The 18,807-nt window shown below is 38.3% G+C and overlaps 7 protein-coding genes across 7 annotated transcripts; 4 read left to right on the top strand and 3 right to left on the bottom strand.

Annotated features, from left to right (window-relative positions):
• Positions 1-111: 111 nt before the first annotated feature.
• On the bottom strand, positions 112-649 carry B0P05DRAFT_534616 (DAD/Ost2). Its single transcript, XM_051577338.1, has 3 exons — positions 363-649; positions 251-314; positions 112-203 (listed from the first exon to the last, which is right to left on the bottom strand). The coding sequence occupies exons 1-3, from the start codon at positions 568-570 to the stop codon at positions 137-139; spliced, it is 339 nt and encodes a 112-aa protein (XP_051436482.1). The 5' UTR covers positions 571-649; the 3' UTR covers positions 112-136.
• B0P05DRAFT_534613 (uncharacterized protein) lies at positions 650-2,541 on the top strand. The gene is made up of 2 exons (XM_051577337.1): positions 650-1,539; positions 1,596-2,541. Exons 1-2 carry the CDS (start codon positions 905-907, stop codon positions 2,509-2,511), a joined length of 1,551 nt encoding a protein of 516 aa, XP_051436481.1. The 5' UTR covers positions 650-904; the 3' UTR covers positions 2,512-2,541.
• A 5-nt stretch (positions 2,542-2,546) lies between these two features.
• B0P05DRAFT_585505 (inositol hexakisphosphate-domain-containing protein) lies at positions 2,547-7,440 on the bottom strand (the record flags this gene model as incomplete). Its single annotated transcript, XM_051582446.1, has 15 exons — positions 2,547-3,120; positions 3,167-3,372; positions 3,416-4,505; positions 4,561-5,306; positions 5,348-5,757; positions 5,802-5,978; positions 6,017-6,202; positions 6,243-6,410; positions 6,480-6,539; positions 6,587-6,763; positions 6,806-6,831; positions 6,884-6,957; positions 7,005-7,093; positions 7,139-7,308; positions 7,346-7,440. 15 exons carry the CDS (start codon positions 7,438-7,440, stop codon positions 2,547-2,549), a joined length of 4,248 nt encoding a protein of 1,415 aa, XP_051436480.1.
• A 78-nt stretch (positions 7,441-7,518) lies between these two features.
• On the top strand, positions 7,519-8,668 carry B0P05DRAFT_578329 (Pkinase-domain-containing protein; the record flags this gene model as incomplete). The annotated part of the gene is made up of 6 exons (XM_051581848.1): positions 7,519-7,610; positions 7,651-7,976; positions 8,036-8,135; positions 8,179-8,230; positions 8,273-8,458; positions 8,504-8,668. The coding sequence occupies 6 exons, from the start codon at positions 7,519-7,521 to the stop codon at positions 8,666-8,668; spliced, it is 921 nt and encodes a 306-aa protein (XP_051436479.1).
• Positions 8,669-9,536: 868 nt separating this feature from the next.
• On the bottom strand, positions 9,537-11,301 carry B0P05DRAFT_534567 (uncharacterized protein). The gene is made up of 9 exons (XM_051577336.1): positions 11,151-11,301; positions 10,852-11,104; positions 10,793-10,806; positions 10,699-10,744; positions 10,543-10,649; positions 10,312-10,499; positions 10,069-10,273; positions 9,854-10,026; positions 9,537-9,811 (listed from the first exon to the last, which is right to left on the bottom strand). Exons 1-8 carry the CDS (start codon positions 11,254-11,256, stop codon positions 9,908-9,910), a joined length of 1,038 nt encoding a protein of 345 aa, XP_051436478.1. The 5' UTR covers positions 11,257-11,301; the 3' UTR covers positions 9,537-9,811; positions 9,854-9,907.
• Positions 11,302-15,421: 4,120 nt separating this feature from the next.
• Positions 15,422-16,280, top strand: B0P05DRAFT_534560 (ubiquitin-conjugating enzyme E2 8). The gene is made up of 6 exons (XM_051577335.1): positions 15,422-15,506; positions 15,553-15,632; positions 15,673-15,787; positions 15,828-15,880; positions 15,925-16,053; positions 16,097-16,280. Exons 1-6 carry the CDS (start codon positions 15,463-15,465, stop codon positions 16,222-16,224), a joined length of 549 nt encoding a protein of 182 aa, XP_051436477.1. The 5' UTR covers positions 15,422-15,462; the 3' UTR covers positions 16,225-16,280.
• Positions 16,266-18,781, top strand: B0P05DRAFT_534559 (P-loop containing nucleoside triphosphate hydrolase protein). Its single transcript, XM_051577334.1, has 11 exons — positions 16,266-16,373; positions 16,417-16,475; positions 16,521-16,602; positions 16,648-16,790; positions 16,837-16,938; positions 17,002-17,223; positions 17,266-17,495; positions 17,548-18,076; positions 18,119-18,250; positions 18,298-18,494; positions 18,539-18,781. The coding sequence occupies exons 1-11, from the start codon at positions 16,337-16,339 to the stop codon at positions 18,741-18,743; spliced, it is 1,938 nt and encodes a 645-aa protein (XP_051436476.1). The 5' UTR covers positions 16,266-16,336; the 3' UTR covers positions 18,744-18,781.
• The last annotated feature ends 26 nt before the right edge of the window (positions 18,782-18,807 follow it).

The following is an 18,807-nucleotide window of genomic DNA, read 5'->3' as shown; positions in this document are numbered from 1 at the left end:
AGAGAAAGAAAGAAAAAGAAAAAGATACACGTCGCCTATATATATATATAAAAAGAAAAGCAAAAGACTGAGCTTTAAAAAAAATGATCATAATGATGCTTTAGAAAGATATTTGCTTGGCAAAAATGTAGTTTTATTAACCCAAAAAGTTGATACAAAACAGATGAAGAAGAATAGAGCAAACAACAAAATCAGCAAAAGCTCTATTCAATGCATGAGTCTGATGTTACATGATCACTTATTTCATTACCTTTCTGGTGAAATAGTCTTGAAAGACGCTTTGTTTTCTGTATTGGTCTGAATTCTCAAATTGGCTATATATAAATTCAATACGCGTTTCTGTTTTTTATTATTAAACTTACCAGCAAGAACAAAACTGCCTACAGTTGAGATGAAGCCACCAAGGAAGGCATTGTAAGGAAAGGTACCCACCAAGGCCATATAAATAAACTGAAAGATACCAGTAAAAAGGATATAAACAAGGTATATATCAACCAACTTGAGCTGGTTGGGTGTGTTTTCTTTATATCCAGCAATGAACTTTTGTGTTGCTAATGAGAGTTGATCCATACTATACACAAAGGGCGTCAATAAAGAAAGAAAGCTGTATCCTGCTTATTGGCCCAATTTTTTTTTGCTCTATCGGATATTGAAAGAAAAAAGTCTCTTGCCTATGCAGTATCTTTTTTTTTCTAAAATAAAAGTAGCTTTTAAAGTAAATATTTTCTTGCTTATTGTCTCATTATTCAGTCAAGAAGAGAACACAACATGCTAAATATATATACATTTATATCAAGTCCTTTGGCTTACTTGGTTGTCAAAATGGAATGGATCCTAGCACTCAAAAAAAAAAAGTTTAATTTCAAGTGATCCAATCAAATCAGCTTCGATTCTTGAAATCACCATGGTAACGGTGCCTGAATCCAAGCCAACACCCTCTCCTTTTTTCTTCTTTTTTCTTTTCTCCTTATTAGTGAAAGAAAAAGATTCAACACCTTTTTCTTTATATATTCTTACGCGCACAATGAACTTGCTGTCGCTTTTACTTGGTCATTATGATAAAGATAAAGCTTTTTATCTCTATCGACTCGAAACAAGCCCTACTTTATTTTTCAAGTTTGCCGATATTGCTTCTCTGTTTAACTTGCCTATCGATCTTGTACACATCATACCTCATCATGTCGACAAGCATAATCCTCATCACACTTATGTGACAACAACTGATTTGGCTCCTTTGGCCATCAGACACAACAAGTTCCTTTTAGCAGAACTGTGTAAACTGAAACCTAATGATTATGTGGCTCGTCTGGATGAGTCCATATTGTCTAATTTACCTCGCTTTGTGTATCATCCATCCAAAAAAGACGAGTCTCAATACAAACCCACTCCTATCAAACTGGTAGAGGCTCTCAAAGTAAAATCAGAACCCATATCTCCACCTTCTTTATCCCTTCATAAACATCAGCATTCGGATCCAATGGCTTTGGATACTATGTTGATAGGCGCTGGTAGCCAACAACAGACAAGAAGAGCAAGCAGGTAAAAGCAACATGTGCATAAAAATTGACTCATCTCTCTTCTTTTTTTGACTCTAGAGTATTTGATGAACCCAATAAGAAACAAAAACGAGACGAGCCTACCCTTCTTCCCAAACCTATTCATACTGTCAGTTCTCAACAACCTCAAGCATCCAGTTTGCTTTCAAAACGACTCAACAGTAGTAAAAATGCACGAAATTTGACCATTTATGCTCCTTCTTATGGCGAACAAGCCAATGGCATCCAATCTGCTCCTTTACATTCCAATTTTCGACAACAAATCACAAAACCTACTCAACCTCACCCATTATCACAAGCCACCATGATATCGCCTGCCACAAGCAGCGCAACACACTCAGAGTTTGCTATACCACCTATCGTACCTTCTCAACAACAACAACCACCACATACAGCCCATCCCAGTAGTCGACATCATTTTCCACCCCCTCATTCACCTCAGTATGCTGCTTTTAGTCATCTCTCTGGTCGTACAGCCGAACCCAAGACACCTACCCATGGGTCTTTACAACGACAACAGTTTATGCAGCCCTTTGAACATTTGTTTGATACGATTGAGACAACGCGTACATTGAAGTCAACATTGGATGATCAAATTCGTCGGTCTTCTGCACTGATACAGACATTGCAGGCATCTTCTACTACGGTTGAGGGATTGATTCGAAATCAAATGAAAGAATTACAAAAGGAAGTCATGCATCGTATGGAAGATCGACTTGAAGACATGTACAGTCGTGTCTCTAGTCTAGAAAAGAGAATGGTAGGCACAACAGAAGAACAAGAGGACAACAGAAGGTCTCAATCCACTACACCTTCAAGGCGTCTACAAGAATCCCTTATCAGCCCACCTACGATTGTAAGATCTCAACATGATATTGGTCCTCAAGAATACCATCATATGCTAGATGCTTTACGTGAACGTCTTGATAGACTCGAAAGACAAATGGAATCTTGAGATACACAATTTTATTTTTGAAATAAAAGGATAGTTTAATCTAATTCTACAGGTTGAAGTCTAAGGATATTGGTAATTTCTCTTCGACTGCTTAACCACTTTTTAAAACTAGGCAGTGTTTCTACACCTTCATCACAAATAGCACCGTCCATACATTCTTCTTGATGTTGTTTGCTTGCCAATTCTTCCAATAAATAATTAGCAAACGCAATCAGATAAAAGTATCGAATCAGATAATTCAAGGCTACTTCTTTAATTGCCTTGTAGGATTTAGGGTCTTCGGTTGCATCCATACGCAACTTGTAATCAAAAATAGCCTTTCTTAGATTCTGCATATGGTCGCACATATTGATGGCTCTGTCTGTGAATCGCTTGGCCAGTTTACCGTACGTCAGCATGCTCATCAGTTGAAGAATGATTTTGAATTCACCATTGTGGTAGCTTTCCTCCATGGATTCTTCATTTTCACTGTTATAGAGCGAAGGTTGTCTAGTTAACATGGGTGGAATAACAATAGAGTCTCGTTTGTCATCCACAAAGATAGAATCATTGTTCATAACCATGGCCATTAAACATGCTGTCACCATGCCTGTTGTCGTACGACCACGCCTATACGATAAAGTCAGAAAACATTGGTCTCAATAAACAAACTTACCCCATTTGACAGTTATACAAGACATCGACACCTGCATTAGCTGCTTTGGTACGACTGATCAATTGATCAAAGACATCCGGAATAGGTGCTTGTTCGTCTGTGATTGGAATACGAAGATAGTCTACTTGATATCCTTCATCAATAATGGACTGAAATGCTTCTTTAGGTGTCTCAATCTCTTCTACATTGACTGTCTCCCATATACCCTAAAACACAATCAGATACATCATTTGGACGTTGATAATTTACCACTAAATCAAATTCACCTCGCTCATTTGGCTTTTCATCATGAAGCAAAAGACGCCCTTCGTATTCTTTCCATTCATTCAAGGCTTCCAATTTCATACGTTCCTCAATGCCTTCCACACGATCTGTAGTGATACCTGTGGATTCCAAGTTCTTTAAAGGATCTTGGAACAGTCGCAACACGTAGGGTTGTTTATTGACATACAGCACAGGTTCTTCACGAAGACAGGTCCACAAAACAGTACGTTTACCACCGGGTCCCGCCTGCATACGTTTCAGCACAGCCTTGATAGCATCTTTAGAAGGCATCGCACATCCACAAATAAAAGGAGGTTCCAATACAGCGTCATCTGGCTGTTCTAAATCAGCTGCTAACCCACTCTGATCGGCTGCTTTACTGGCCACCTTGACAGCCAGTTTGACTTCTTTCACAGGCACACGTCGAAAGTTATAAGCGCCTTCCAACTTTTCTTTCAGGCTCATCTTTTGACAGCCGGGAAATGCATCGTGCTTCAAGATCGTCTGTTGAGCCAACACTTGGCCATGACGAGAAGCAACCACACTCATGACTTCACTGGATAAGGCCATACCATCCCCAAAAGATTTCTCAACAGGAATAATCAACTGCTCATCACGGTCATTGAATTCATGCAACAAGGTACCAATCTCGGGTCGTCGATCCATCCAGGCCTCAAAGGACTCGGTCTTATTGGCTTCTTCAGGCAAAGTCGAATCGAGATAAGCGCCAAAACAGAGCAAGGCAAAGTAACGATGCAAAGCAGCCACACCGCGACGAATATAAGCTGCTTTTTTGGTTTCGTCGGTTTCGTTCTCTGCCTTGATGTGTTCTGATTCGATCATTTCACGCAAGTTTAAAAAGGCACCACATTCATCAATGATGGTATCGACATTGCGCTTGACTTCGAGACCATTTTTGATGACACGCAATAGACTGTTGATGATTTGGTAGTTGAGATAGTTGCATTTCTCTTTGTCTTGATGTGTGGGTGGGGGTTTGGCCTTGATCCAGTTTGTAATCATGGTGGCGATAATAGTGCCCAAGGTGGATCGACCCAACCCTACTTGACAGTTCCTTTTTCACAGGAGAACAGATATTAGGTACTGTCTTTTGCAATTCATTTACTTACATGACAAACGCTGTCTTTGATAGATCGGCACCACTGATTAAACGTCGAATTTCATCAAAATCAGACCATTCAGGCGCATTTTCAGAAGTGATAGGAATACGATAATAATCCATCTTACCTTCTGTCGCTTCATCGTCTGATTCCTCTGCTACTTGTTCAGCAATTGACATCATGACTTCTCTGACTGTCATGATATCCTCCACATTCACTTCTTCCCAAGCAGCCAAGACATGGCCATCTTTGTCTTCACCATGCAACAAGATACGTCCGTCATAACTATTGACTTCACGCACTACATCCTGCTTTAGTCGTTCCTCAAGTCCCTCTAAGCGAGGCCCTGTGATACCCTTATAGACTCTCATGTTACGCAATGTAAAATAACGATCACGCAAGACATAAGGAATGCCATTGATATAGATTATCGGTTCTTCTCTTAGGTTGACCCATTGAATGCGCTGGTTGGGCGTATGGCTCACTAAGCGACGTAGGACGGTACGCAACCCATCGACCGTGGGTTGAGCAATACCATAGACTTGTGTGTGTTTGATGCGCCTGAAATTAGAGCCTCCTTCTACTAAAAAGACATGGTGGCGTTGAGGTGGATGGATATGTTCCTCTTGCATGGCGTTGCCTGGCGTAGGTAGTTTCTGAAGCTGGTTGTGTTCATCGGCATCCAATTGACTAGCCGCACTCCAGAAATCAATCTTGAGAATGGTTTGTGAAGTAAGGACAACACCTGTACGAGACTATCAAAGGGTGAGCTTGAATCCAATTTGTACATACTTACCTTTAAAATAAAGGATTCAAGTTCAGGCACCACCATGGCTTGATCCATATCAAACATACCAGGCAATGTCTGTTGACGACGACGCTGAAATGAAGCACTGTAGATACCTGTATGATTTGTCAATCGATGCAAATCATCCACAGGTCGAAATAAGTATAATTTAGGACTTTTGCGTCGAATGCTCTGTAACATGGTCCAGATTTCAGTACGTGCTTTTAGCCAGTCTGAAAACTTGAGTTCAAATCGAGTATTAGGAGATTCATTGATATAAGAAGCAAAGCATAAAAGCGAGAAATAGCGTTGAATACCAGCGCCTGCTTTCCTCATGAAACTAGTGTCTGAAGAAGGTTGGGCGGTTTGTTTGATTCGGTTGAGTAAGATGTCTTCACGCAAATTGATCACCGCATCCGCTAAATAAAGTTTAATACCATGCAATGCGCCTCTATTCACTTACATTGGTCAATGACTTCATCCAACATTTTTTTGCTGAAATCACCACTATCCAACACAGCCACCAAAGACGTAATGACTTGATAATTGCCTGTGATGGCCTCTTTTAAATTTTCAATCATAGGCCCACGCTCCAAAGCCCATTCAATAGCAGAGCGAGGGGACATTTTCGATTCCAGGCCTATTCATGAGTAGATGTCCCTCACTTGAAATGTTTACCTTGCTCCAAAATGTACATCAATCGCATTAATGCATGGTTCTGACCATCAACATCCTCCCATCCTTTCAAGAGTTCAATTCGACTTGCTTCATGATGATAACCAGGAATAGGAAATGGCTCACATTGGTGGGCTTCAATCAGCTGTGTGCGTCGAATGATTTGAGCCAACACAATACCCACCGTAGCTATACAAGTTAGGGTTGTCTTCATTCTACTTAAACTTACTTCGAACAACACCCATGCCACAATTAAAGATCAATGGATCTGTAGGTTCAAGTGATCGAATGACTCTAACATATTCATCAAAATAGTTATCTTCGGGTGCTTGTTCAGGTGAAATAGGAATACGGAAGTAATTGACACGATAGTCATTCTGCTTAAACTGTTCGAATACTAAAGAAGGAATAGGCAGGATCAGTCTTCATGTTTTTTTTCTTTCTTTTTTGTCTGTTGCTGCTTTACATTCTCGAGGTGTTTGTACTTGATCAGCAGCAATGAAGCAAGGCACCACTGAACTATCCGCTATAAATAGAGTAAATCAAAAAATACACGCAAAAAGGATATATTACCGAGTTCTTGATGTACAAGGATAAGTCCACCCATCGCTTTGGCTTCTCTTTCCACATCTGCCTTGAGTCGTTCTTCTAATTTCTCGAGTCGAGTAGCATTGATACCTAAAAAAGAAACCATGTTCTGTAATGGATCTGCATAATCACGAAGTACATAAGGGTATCCATTGATGTAGACTAAGGCTGTTTAGTGTCAAATAAAGATCAACTACGGCTTACTTAAAGGTTCTTCCCGAGTAAGAAACCTAACAAGGGAAAATTCAGTATGTTATTGTTGTTAAATAAACATCGTTTTACCATGTACATGTTGTGGGTATAGTACTCTTTGGATGACAGTTTAATAAGGCCAGTACAGTAGATAACCCAATTGTCTAAATCCAATGTCAATCAAGGGTTCAATAGGATCTTATGCACTTACTGTGGGTTGTGCAACACCATAGACATTCAAATTAGCCATACGAAAATTAGGCGCACCTTGTAAATGGAAATCAAGTTTTGTATTCATGCCTATGGCCAGAATCAATACACCTATGAGGCAACCGCCATCTTTACCTTTTTCAAAATGATCCATTTTTAATATCGTGTTGCGTGCTAATACATTGCCATGACGATTACGCATCAGATTCTTGACAGCCTGTAATAGCTGTCGAGGATCCGTTTGATTGGAGACAGGTGAATCGGAACGAGAAATAGGCATAGAACAAGTAGCATGTTGTTTTTGACTATAATGTCAACTGCATGTTATGATGATGTACTTACAGTGAAGAAGGTAAAAAAGGGTTCGGATCTGTTGGTTGAGGTATACGTGGTTCAGAATAAGGAGAACCAGGACTACTGTTAGGTTCACTACACATTTTATTTAAACTGGAAAAAAAGGGAGAGAGCGAGCGAGAGAGACTACAAAAAAGGGTCTTTCTTTCTTTAAAAAAAAAATGTTGAAACCAACACAAGGAGTACCTGCATCTCAACTCTATAAAAAACTAAAAAAAGTAGGTCGAGGTGCTTATGGTTCAGTGTATAAAGGGTAAGGAAGATCCAGTGTCGAAACCACTCATGAACTATAGGATACATACACAAACACACCAAATCGTGGCTATTAAAGTGCTTAATCTGGATACAGAGGAAGATGATGTCGATGACATTCAACGTGAAATCGGACTCTTGTCTCAACTAGCCCATGCTCGCTCGCAAAATATTACGCCTTATTATGGTAGTTTTCTGAATGACACTAAACTATGGATCATTATGGATTATGCAGCAGGTGGTAGTGTTCGTACCATCATGAAAGCAGGTCCTATTGAGGAACGATTTATTGCTGTTATCACTCGAGAAGTTTTATTGGCCTTATCTTATTTACATAAAAACCATATTATTCATCGAGATATTAAAGGTAAGTAGTGATCGGATGATAGTTTTTTTTTTGTGCTGATCTCATCCCTTTCTTCTTAGCTGCCAATATTCTATTAACGGCAGAAGGGAATGTGCAATTGTGTGACTTTGGTGTGGCAGCAGCCAATTCATTAAGGCGATGCACTTTTGTGGGTACACCGTAAGTAAATGGATTCTATACAGCGTGATTAAGGTGTGGGTAGTTATTGGATGGCACCTGAAGTGATTCGAGAAGGTGCTTCTTATGACTACAAAGTAAGTCAATATAGACTCAAGTTCTGTTGATTGATTCCTTAGGCGGATATTTGGTCTTTAGGTATTACAGTCTATGAAATGGCAACAGGGAATCCACCTTTAGCCAATGTTGAACCTATGCGAGCTATTTCAATGATACCCAAATCAACACCACCTCGTTTACCAGATACTTTTTCGCCTGCAATGAGGGAATTTGTAGATGCTTGTTTGTCTGAACATCCGAATGAGGTAAATTGACTGTGATTGAATACGCTATTGAACCACATCGTCTAGCGACTAAATGCAGATGAGCTATTGAAATCCAAATTCATCAAGAGTGTGATTAAAGTACCAAGATCTGCTTTAAGGGAGTTGATCACTCAGTATGAGAAATGGAAACAGACCAATGAAGCATCCAAACGATGTAGTATTATATCCAATGATATCAGTGACAGGTAACATTCATCATATCTGATTTAGACTAAGTACAATAAGTATAGTGATGCAGAAGATCCAGATGATTTTAATAGGAGTGATGATGATGGTTGGGAATTTGATGTAAGGAATGATCATAGCGATCGCATGATTCACCATCCATAGACAATCAAAAGTCAACATCAAAAGACACTGAAGCAAACAAAGCCTATTTTGGACACAAAACCAACTTATACCCGTCATCCAGAATCACTTCCCTTAGTACGCATGTTCATGACAGCTGAACAAAAAGACACGCTACCTTCACCTAAACTTCCTTCTGAGATAGTCACGAAACCAGAGAGTATTACAGTGGACATCAAACCAAAAGAACAAGAGACAGAGATAGCTCAACCACCTGTCGCAAGACTTATGCCCAGCCGAAATCTTATGAATTCACCTGTACCTAAATTGACACCTATGACACGCTCACCCGATCATAGTAAACCTATGATTCGTGCTAGATCTCATTCAGAACAACGCCCTGAAGCATCGCCTACAGTACCTCAAATGAAAGCAGCGATGCATGCCTTACCTTTAGCAAGAAGAGTACGGTCTGCTACTACTCTGGGCCGATCTGAAGATAGTGTGCCCTTGAAATCATTTGTCAAGGCACCCTTGTCTCCATTATCCCACCCAGATTCTCATGACAATGCAGAGGTAAACTACATATACCAAAAAAAAAAAAAAAAAAAAGCCTAAAGTATCCACAAAGATAACCAAAGACAAAAAACCCAATGTGCCTTCACTTACCACACTCAATTCAGAAGCAGAATTGTTCAAGTCAAACTTGCAAATTCCTCCCTTAGGATTAGATGATATACATTCACAACAACAATTTTATGATGCGATATGGAATACTTTAGGTGATTTTAATAATTGGTTAGAAGCAGTAGAACATAGTATAAGCAATATACATGATAAATAGCATTTAGATTTTGGGCTCATTGAATTGTTGGTTTTGTTCTTGTTCTAATGATTGACTATGTGTGCCTTGTTCTACAATAGCACCGTATCCCTTCATACGCATTTTGATGCCTGTCTTGGATTCTGAAGAGGAAGAGTGTTTTAAGTCTGGCATGGTATCTCTTGTAGAAGGCATACGCTTCACCTTGATCTTTTTCTGAACTAAGAGAAAAGTTAGTTGGGATCTTAAAAAAAAGATCTTACCATCAACAAAAACATCGGTTTCATCCACAATTTCCTACATGTAGATCAATACCTTCACTCACGTATAGGCTGACTTACTTCGCCTATTAAGCTTTCAAGTACATCTTCCAATGTAATCACACCTAAAGGAATCCCTTGTTTACCAGGATTATGGGTGACAATAGCCATATGACCTAAACATCGTTGAATGCATGTATCGGTTAGCAATGACTTACTTTTGCCTTCTTGGAAAAAGTTTAAGATGTCTAGACAACTTGTGTCTGGATAGGTCTCTGGTAAATTGTTGATCTCAAATCGACTCACGGGCCATTGGTCATCAACATCATAACTAATCAAACTCTTGACTAGCAACATGCCAATAAAACGATCGTTTTCTTCTGATGCTTTGATTGGAATACGGGAATAACCATTTCTTACAATCTATGGACATGAGTAATGTATCACACTTGTTTTCTTACCTTCGTGACAAGTGATTTATCCAAGATGGCCGTGATGGGTAAAGTAAACACGTCTTTTATGGGTGTCATGACTTGAGATACTGGCTTCTCACGTAAATCAAGCACAGATTTGATAATCGTCACTTCATCTTCTGTCAATCCATCTGTATTCTCATCCGATCGATGCAATGAGACCAATGTCTTTAATCCTAAGTCATGTTAAATGCTTGATGGGATTCAATGAAGACTTGCCTGCTTTTTTATAGATCGTGCCTTTGGATTCACCCAAAAAGAACGCCAAGATATAAGAGGCAGGATAAGCAATGGGATACATCAAATACATAATCACCAACACAATCCTAGGCCTTTGGTGAACGCTACTCTCTTTTTTTTTATGGTATGACTTACGGTGAACATTTGGCACCAATCGCTAAACCATACCGTACACAAATCGCTATTTGAAATTAGTGACATGATATCATGCAACCATCATGACATTTACATTGTGGAATCACTCTAGATGATATTTAGTAAAATAAACCATGGTCTTCTGGTACTTACTCGCCAAAGATAACAATCAAAGCAGTAGAGATCAATACAGCTAATAGCCCACCTCCAATAATTGAGTCCAACACAATAGGCAGTGTTTCATTCACAATGACATTGGAAAGCAAAAGTGTTACCAAAACCCAGTATTTACCACGTTGAAGTAAAGTCAAGACACGCTTTGCATTTTGCTTTTCGTCTTCTGATCCTGATTCGCACATAACCTGTAAGTTTGTCTCATCAAGACCCATAAGACCTAATGTCAACCCTAAACGTATAATGAATATAGACTCGGTTTGTTGATTAACCATTACCTGCAAAGAAGCCACCAGCCAATACAAGTACAACAGACATTATAAATCTAAACATAATCACTTGAGGTGGCATAGACCATAGTTCTGATCGAATAGGATAGGCCATTACGCGTGTTATGCATAATGTATACAGCAATGGCTTTAATGTATGCATTTGACAAAGAAAAAGAAAAAAAAAGTTTTATTCAGTAGCAGCATGATTTAAGCGCTTCATTTCCTCGGGCGTAAATTTAAGTAGTGTGGTCAAAACGGGCACAAGTTGAACGCGCATTGATTTTGATTCCAGGAATTTAAGAACGACATTGCGAAGGTATTCTAGGTTCACATCTTCTTCATGACTTGAGTTATGGCTTGCAACAGAAGTAGTTGAGGAATTCCTAGGTGAATGATCTATAGGGGATTGACTCACTGGTAATTGCTGTTGTTGCTGTTGTTGTTGTTGCTGCTGCTGCTGCTGCTGCTGCTGCTGTTGTTGTTGTGTTCGAGATAGTTTTCTCAATTCTTCTTTCAGTGTCTATAGATAGATATAAATCATGAATAGCATACACATATTTTATACCTTATTTAAGGTCTTGAGATAGCCTTCTTTTGCTCTAAGATCTTGTATTTCCTTATTTTGATTATCTTCAAAGGCATGTAATCTGTCTTGAGCTTCTTTTAATTGTGCCTATATGGTATAAGTCATTATAAAATATGGTATGGCTTACCTCCATGGCTTGTTTGGATTCCATGTCTGCATGGTGTGCTTCTAACTCTTTTTCCATGTCTTCTAATCGCTTTAACAAAGCCTGTTGCTCCTCTTTAAATACATGCGATTGCTGATCTTTGCCTTTGATCTCTGACACAAGTTGCTCATATTTCTCCTGTGCTTTCTTTTCTTGTTCTGTTAAAGAAGCAATGGATGCTTTTAATGTATCTATTGTAGATTGTGATGCTTGTAATTCAGTCTGTCTTTGAGAAAGATCGTGTTCCAACTGTTTCTTTTGCTGATCCCATTGGGCTTGACGTACTTGTATTTCATGTTTGGTATCTTCTGCTTTGGCCTGATTTTCTTCTAAAGCGGCCAATTTCTCATTCACTTCTTCCATCAAACGTTCTGTTTCCTTGAGTCGATGTTGGAGATTTTCAGCATTGCTTTGTGAACTTTCAAATTCAGCCTGCTTCATCTGAAGTTCATCAAACATACGGTTCTTTTGCTCTAATGCTTCTTTACGTTCTTTTTGCAAAATGTTGATTTCAGATTCAGTGGATTGAAGTCGAGCATTCAATCGTGCTAGTTCTTGCTTGACTGTCTGTTCAGATTGAGTAGCGACATTAAGGTCATGTTGGGCTTGTGTCCATTGAGATTGAAGCGTATCCATTTTGGTCTTTAATTCCTTGAGAGAAGTACGTGCATTGGCCAAGTCTTGGTCACGCTCATTCAGGGTTTCTTTGACAATTTTGACAGATTCTTGGTTGTCTTTAAGTTTATGTGTCAATGTCTTGACCTTGGCTTCTGATTCCTTGAGATGAATAGCTGCTTGCTCTATGTCTTTCAGTTTATCAAACGTGTCTTTTAGGATGGCTTCTGCCTCTGATAATTGACGTGCAAGATCTTCTTTTTGGGATTGTAGTTCCGCTTGTTTTTCTTGAGCCGATATCAATTCAAGTTGTGTTTGTGCTTCGAGTGCTTGATGCTGTTGTTCAAGTTGGGATTTTTGTTGCTTTGTTTGTTCCAAACTTGAATTGGCCTCCTCTAATGCTTTTTGAGTAGATACTAATACGTGCGCCTGTGATTCCTTTTCTTCAGTCAAGGTCTCTAATTGTTGTCTTAAACCATCAATCTCCGTTTGTTTGGCTTGGACCTGAGCTTCCAAATCGGAAATCGTCTTTTTGAATTGTTCAATCTCTGTACTCTGTTTGTTCTTCCATGCTTTTTCAGCCTCTTGCTTTTCTTGTTCAAGTTGATCTGATAACTGTTGCTTCTCATGCTGTGCCTTTTCAAGTGCTTCTTCATACTCCTTGCTGGTTTTTTCTGCTGCTTCTAATTTGGCTTCCCATTCTTGTGCGGTTATCTTGCTGGATTGCGATGCTAATGTTTCTTTCACGCGATTCAATTCTTCGGTCTGTTCATTCAGTTTTCTTTCCAACTCAACATTTTGCCTGATTTTCTCTTTGAGCTTGCCATTCATGTCTCCCTTTGTTTTTTTGTTAGACGTTTGTTTATTAGCATCGGATGCTTGTATGGTTTTTAAATTAGCTTCTGCTGTTGCCAACTTGGTTGCTTGTTCTTCCAGTTGCTGTTTGTGTGCTCCTAGTTGCTCAACAAGGTTGTCTTTATCAACCGTCATGGTTTCTAGCTGTTCTTTAAATTGGGATTCAAGTGTCTTGTGTTGATTCAGTTGGTCATCCAATTTGGTCGTTTGTTCTGCCAGTTGATGTTTGTGCGCTTCTAGTTGCTCAACAAGATCGTTTTTATCAACCGTCATGGCTTCCAATTGTTCCCTCAATGACTTTGTTTCATTTTCAAACATATGCGCTTCTTTTAGTTGTGATTCAAGCGATTTGTTTTGATTCAGTTGCTCATTCAATTGATATTGCAGCTTGTCTATAGTTTCTTGCAATGATGTCGTCTCGGGCACCTTTTTCAAGTCTGCCTCCAATCGAGATTTTTCCACCAAGATAGCGTCCAATCGGGCCTGTAGTTCGTGTTGCAACTGCAACGTATCTTCATACTCGCGTTTATGTTGAGCAGAAACCTCAAGTTGTGCCTTGAGATTCTGTTGAGCCTCATCAGCACTATTCATAAAATGAATCAAACTCTTTTTCGATTCTTCTTTTTCCAACAATAATTCTTCTACTTGGTTCTTGAGAGTAGCGACGGTTTTTGCGTCACTTGCCTCTAGTTGTTTCAGAAGCGCATCGCGTTCTTTTTCAAGACCTTTGATTTTTTTGACAAGGCCTTTGACGATATTGCGGTCTTTTTCAGCATCGGAATCGGGTGTCTTTGCCATCTGGAAAATAGACCCAAGCCAGAAATAGAAAACGAGATAGAGAAAAGAAATGGAATTCATGAATAGTCCGCTCGCCCCCCCTTTTTTTTCCTGAGAAAGAGAGAGAGAGAGCGAGAGAACCTGTTGGGCAAGGCTATATCTTTTTAAATTGAAGCCCCGAGTCATCAGTTTATTTTTTATTATTTTTTCTAGTGGATCAAAAATCGGTCTTTTGCTAAAAACTACATAAAGACGCAGCTATTCGGCTTTGGTGCAGTGGCAAAAGTTGTAGTACTTTTTATTTAAAATCTCTTGATATAAAGAACATGAGAAACTTGATGCTAAAGTATTGAGTAAATAGGCTAAAACGCTTACAATTTTTTTTTCTTTTTTTTTTTTTTTTTTTTTTTTTTTTGCTTATATCTCATCATTTATGTAGTGCAGCTGTTAAACAAACACACTCACCAAACACTAGAGCTTTTGACGCACATTTTGAGTCTTTATGCTGGTCAACAGCTTTATTTTTCGGCTTGTAGCATTAAAAGGAAGCTTAAAGAGTTGTCAGCTTGATGATTTTCATGAGTAAGTACCCTTTGGTCGAATGGTCATTTTGGCTATTTTTTACAAGTCGTTTTTCTTTTGTCCAAAAATACCCTGTGTGTTAGTGAACATAGTTTCTAAATAGTTATAGCATTCATGCGTGTGTAAACAGGCTTTACAATACGTTTATTTGCCTAAGAAAAAAAGGCAAGGATTTGCATGTATTTGTCTAGTGTTTCTACTATATGAACAAGTGATTTATTACCCAACTGTTGATGTCTTGACAAAAAAAAGAAAAAGACATTCAATACGCCTGAATTCACTTCTATTTTGTGATGCCTTTAGTTTACCACTTGAATTACTTTGTCTATAATAGAGATACATTGAAAGAAACCAATGATACTTTGCAGCTAATTCATCTTATGCATACCTTAGTAAAAACGTAATAAACAATGATGACAACAGATGATAAACAAATACTCCCCTTTCAATGGAATGCTTACAACGACTATCCTTTTGAACTGAACACATATACTTTCAATTGAACAAAATGTTTATCCCATAGGATATTCCGTCCTCTTGTTTATGAATACGCTTAAATCCAGGTCTATGTTCACCAGTAAACAAAGAAGCATTGTCGTTGCTAAGATTAAGAACAATCATAAGGAATATAAGCTTGCATAAAAAAAAGGCGTCGATTGGTTACAGCTGATTTCAAATTTATTCTGATTTGTTCTCACCCTACTATCTGAGAAACAACTTTTTCTCTTTCTTTTATTTTTTTTTTTTAAAAAAAAACCATGTCTACGCCTAGAAGAAGAATAGAAACTGATGTTATGAAACTGTAATTAGACACATAAAACAAGCAAGATGACTAAGTTAAAGTATAGGTTGATGAGTGATTATGAAGTCACTCTCGTGAATGACAATATGCAAGAGTTTTACGTTCGTTTTAATGGTCCCAGTGATAGTAAGTAAAGTGGTATCGGAAATAAATTGACCATGACTAGCACCCTTTAGTGGAGGTGTATGGAAAATACATGTTGAACTGCCTGATCAATATCCTTACAAATCACCGAGTATTGGGTTTATGAACAGGATTTTCCACCCCAATATTGATGAAGTGTAAGTGACATAGAAGAGACCAGAGATTAAATATTAACAGGAGTGGTTCTGTCTGTTTGGATGTTATCAATCAAACATGGAGTCCAATGTTTGGTAAGTGATGACATAAAAATAAGGTGTTTATATCAAGTGCGTAGACATGATCAATATCTTTGAAGTATTCCTTCCTCAACTACTTCGATATCCTAATCCAACAGATCCATTGAATGGTGAAGCAGCTGCTTTGTTGATGCGAGAACCCACAAAATATGAAATCAAAGTTAAAGGTAACATGTTATGCCAGGAATGGTTGATGCTTATATACGATAGATTATGTCTCAAGATATGCTACCAAAGAAGCTGCGGATGCTGCGGCTGACGAGAGTTCTGATGACGATGATATGAGTTCAGTTAGCTTTGATTCCTCAGAAGATGAAGCTGCTGGTATGGAATTGTAATAAAATAATATTCAAACACCGTTATCCCCTTTTTTTTTCTTGAAAAAAAAAAAAAAGAACCCCGGATAAACCGCGTCTTTCTTTTTTTTTTTTGTTATCGTTATTTTCATAAATGAGAAGAGATGTCCGTATTCTTCTTGTTGGTGATGGTAAAGAAATGTAATCTAAAAAACAGATGCTAACTCTTAATAGAAGGAGTAGGTAAAAGTACTCTTATTGCCTCACTGATAAAAGAGACTTTTATTCCAAACGTAAATTACGAATGATTTGCATGCTTTTTTTTTTAACATGATTAGGTCCAACATCTTATACCCGAAGTCACCATTCCACCAGAAGTCACCCCGGAAAATGTAACTATGCATATCATGGATTCTTCTGGTAAGCAATATAAAGCAGAAAGCAACGGTCTATAACCCTGAATAGCTCGACCAGAAGACCGCGAACAACTAGAGACAGAGATACGTAAAGCACATGTCATCTGTATTGTGTATGCTATTGATGATCCTAATACATTCAATCGTCTTTCGTTATATTGGTTGCCTTATATACGATCTTTGGGTGTGAATGTAAGTTGGATATTCACTAACAAGGACTGAATTTTCTATTCTTTAGGTGCCAGCTGTGCTTGTGGGTAACAAGATTGATTTACGTGGAAATGATGTTGCCAATCAAAGTTTGGAAGATGAAGTGATACCTATCATGAATGAATTCAAAGTAAATATATATATATATATATATATATATATGCTATGTTTGATCATTTACTTATCTTATTAGGAAGTAGAGACATGCGTTGAATGTTCAGCTAAACAACTATTGAATGTATCTGAAGTATTCTATTTTGCTCAAAAGGCAGTATTGCATCCAACAGCTCCATTGTATGATTCAAGAGAACACGTATTAAAGCCTCAATGTGTAGAGGCATTAAAACGTATCTTCAAGTTATGTGATACAGACAAAGATTTGATATTGAATGATGATGAACTGAATGAATTCCAGGTAAAAGGTTGGACTAAGCAAGTTTGATCTAATTATCAGCAGAGAAAATGCTTTAATGCTCCCCTACAGCCTCAAGAACTTGAAGGTGTCAAAGATGTCGTTCGAGAACATGAACCTACAGGTGTCAGTGATGTGGGTCTTACAGAAACTGGTTTTATCTTTTTACATTCATTATTTATACAAAGAGGAAGATTGGAAACAACATGGACTGTACTTAGGAAATTTGGTTATGGCGATGATCTTTCTTTAAGAGAAGATTTCCTTTTACCTACGCAAGTATAGACAACAGAAAGGAAATACATATCTCATTCACATATTTAATAGATTCGAAGTCTTGCCAGAGTGTTCAGTTGAATTAAGCCCTCATGGCTATCAATTCTTTGCTGAACTGTTTCAAACATTCGATCAAGACAAAGATGGCGCATTGAACCGACATGAGCTTGATTCACTCTTTAGTACATCACCCGGTAATCCATGGGCCAATACAGGCTTCCCTCATACCACCATCACAACCGAAACAGGTTCAGTCACACTTCAAGGCTGGTTAGCTCAATGGAGCATGACCACCTTATTAGACCATAGAACAACACTCAAGTATTTAGCCTATCTTGGATTTGAAGGGGACACACGTACTGCTCTCAAGATCACGAAACCTAAACGCCTGGATCGTAAAAAGGGTAAAATTCAACGCAATGTGTTTTCATGTTATGTGTTGGGTGCACCAGGCACAGGCAAGACATCGCTACTGAAGAAGTTTGTTCATAAGCCATTCTCTGAGAAATATCAGCCTACAACAGAACCCTTTCAAGTGGTCAATTCAGTTGAAATGAAGGGTGCTGAAAAGTATCTTGTGGTAAGTCTCATGACTGTGTGGATATCTTCTTATGTATGTTAGATGCAAGAGATCGAGTCGAGTCAAGTACAAGATGTTTTATCAAACAAAAGAAAACTAGATCAATGCGATTTATTGTGTTTAGTGTATGACACAAGTGATGCGAATTCATTTGATTATGTGGCCACATTAAGAGTAAGCAGAACTCCCAATGGACAAAGAGACTGATCTAAAGGATTTAGGAAAAATACAGCATAGATCATATTCCTACTGTGCTTGTCGCTACCAAGTGCGAATTAGATCTTGTCACACAAAGATGTGAAATTCAACCTGATATTTATTGTAGAAATCTAGGTCTTGCTGTTCCTCTCAGTGTATCTGTGAAGGAAAACCAAATGGCTGATTTATATCATATTTTGACTGGTGTTGCCATGAACCCGTAAGTGAATTTCGGTCTGGATCCATTTAACTCATAAACCATAGAACAATTGCTACACCGGGTTCTTTTGAAAAAAGCGATAAACCATGGTCAACAAAGAACTATTTGACATTGTCCTTGGTTGCTGGTGTGGTGATATTGACAGGTTTAGTGGGATTCAAATTCTTAAAGAATCATGGTGTCTTTTCTCATCATGGCTTAAGTAGTGCTGCTGCTTCTGCTGCATCAAAAAAGAAAGAGTTTTTATAAATTCTTGTTCTCAAAGAAAAAAAAAAAAAAAAAAAAAACTTGTTGTGTATTTCTATGTTTTTGT

Source organism: Gilbertella persicaria (genome assembly GCF_025201335.1).
Source record: "Gilbertella persicaria strain CBS 190.32 chromosome Unknown B0P05scaffold_12, whole genome shotgun sequence".
In the NCBI taxonomy this organism is placed as follows: domain Eukaryota; kingdom Fungi; phylum Mucoromycota; class Mucoromycetes; order Mucorales; family Choanephoraceae; genus Gilbertella; species Gilbertella persicaria.
Note: the sequence above shows the minus strand (reverse complement) of the source record. Positions and strands in the feature narration are given on the sequence as shown.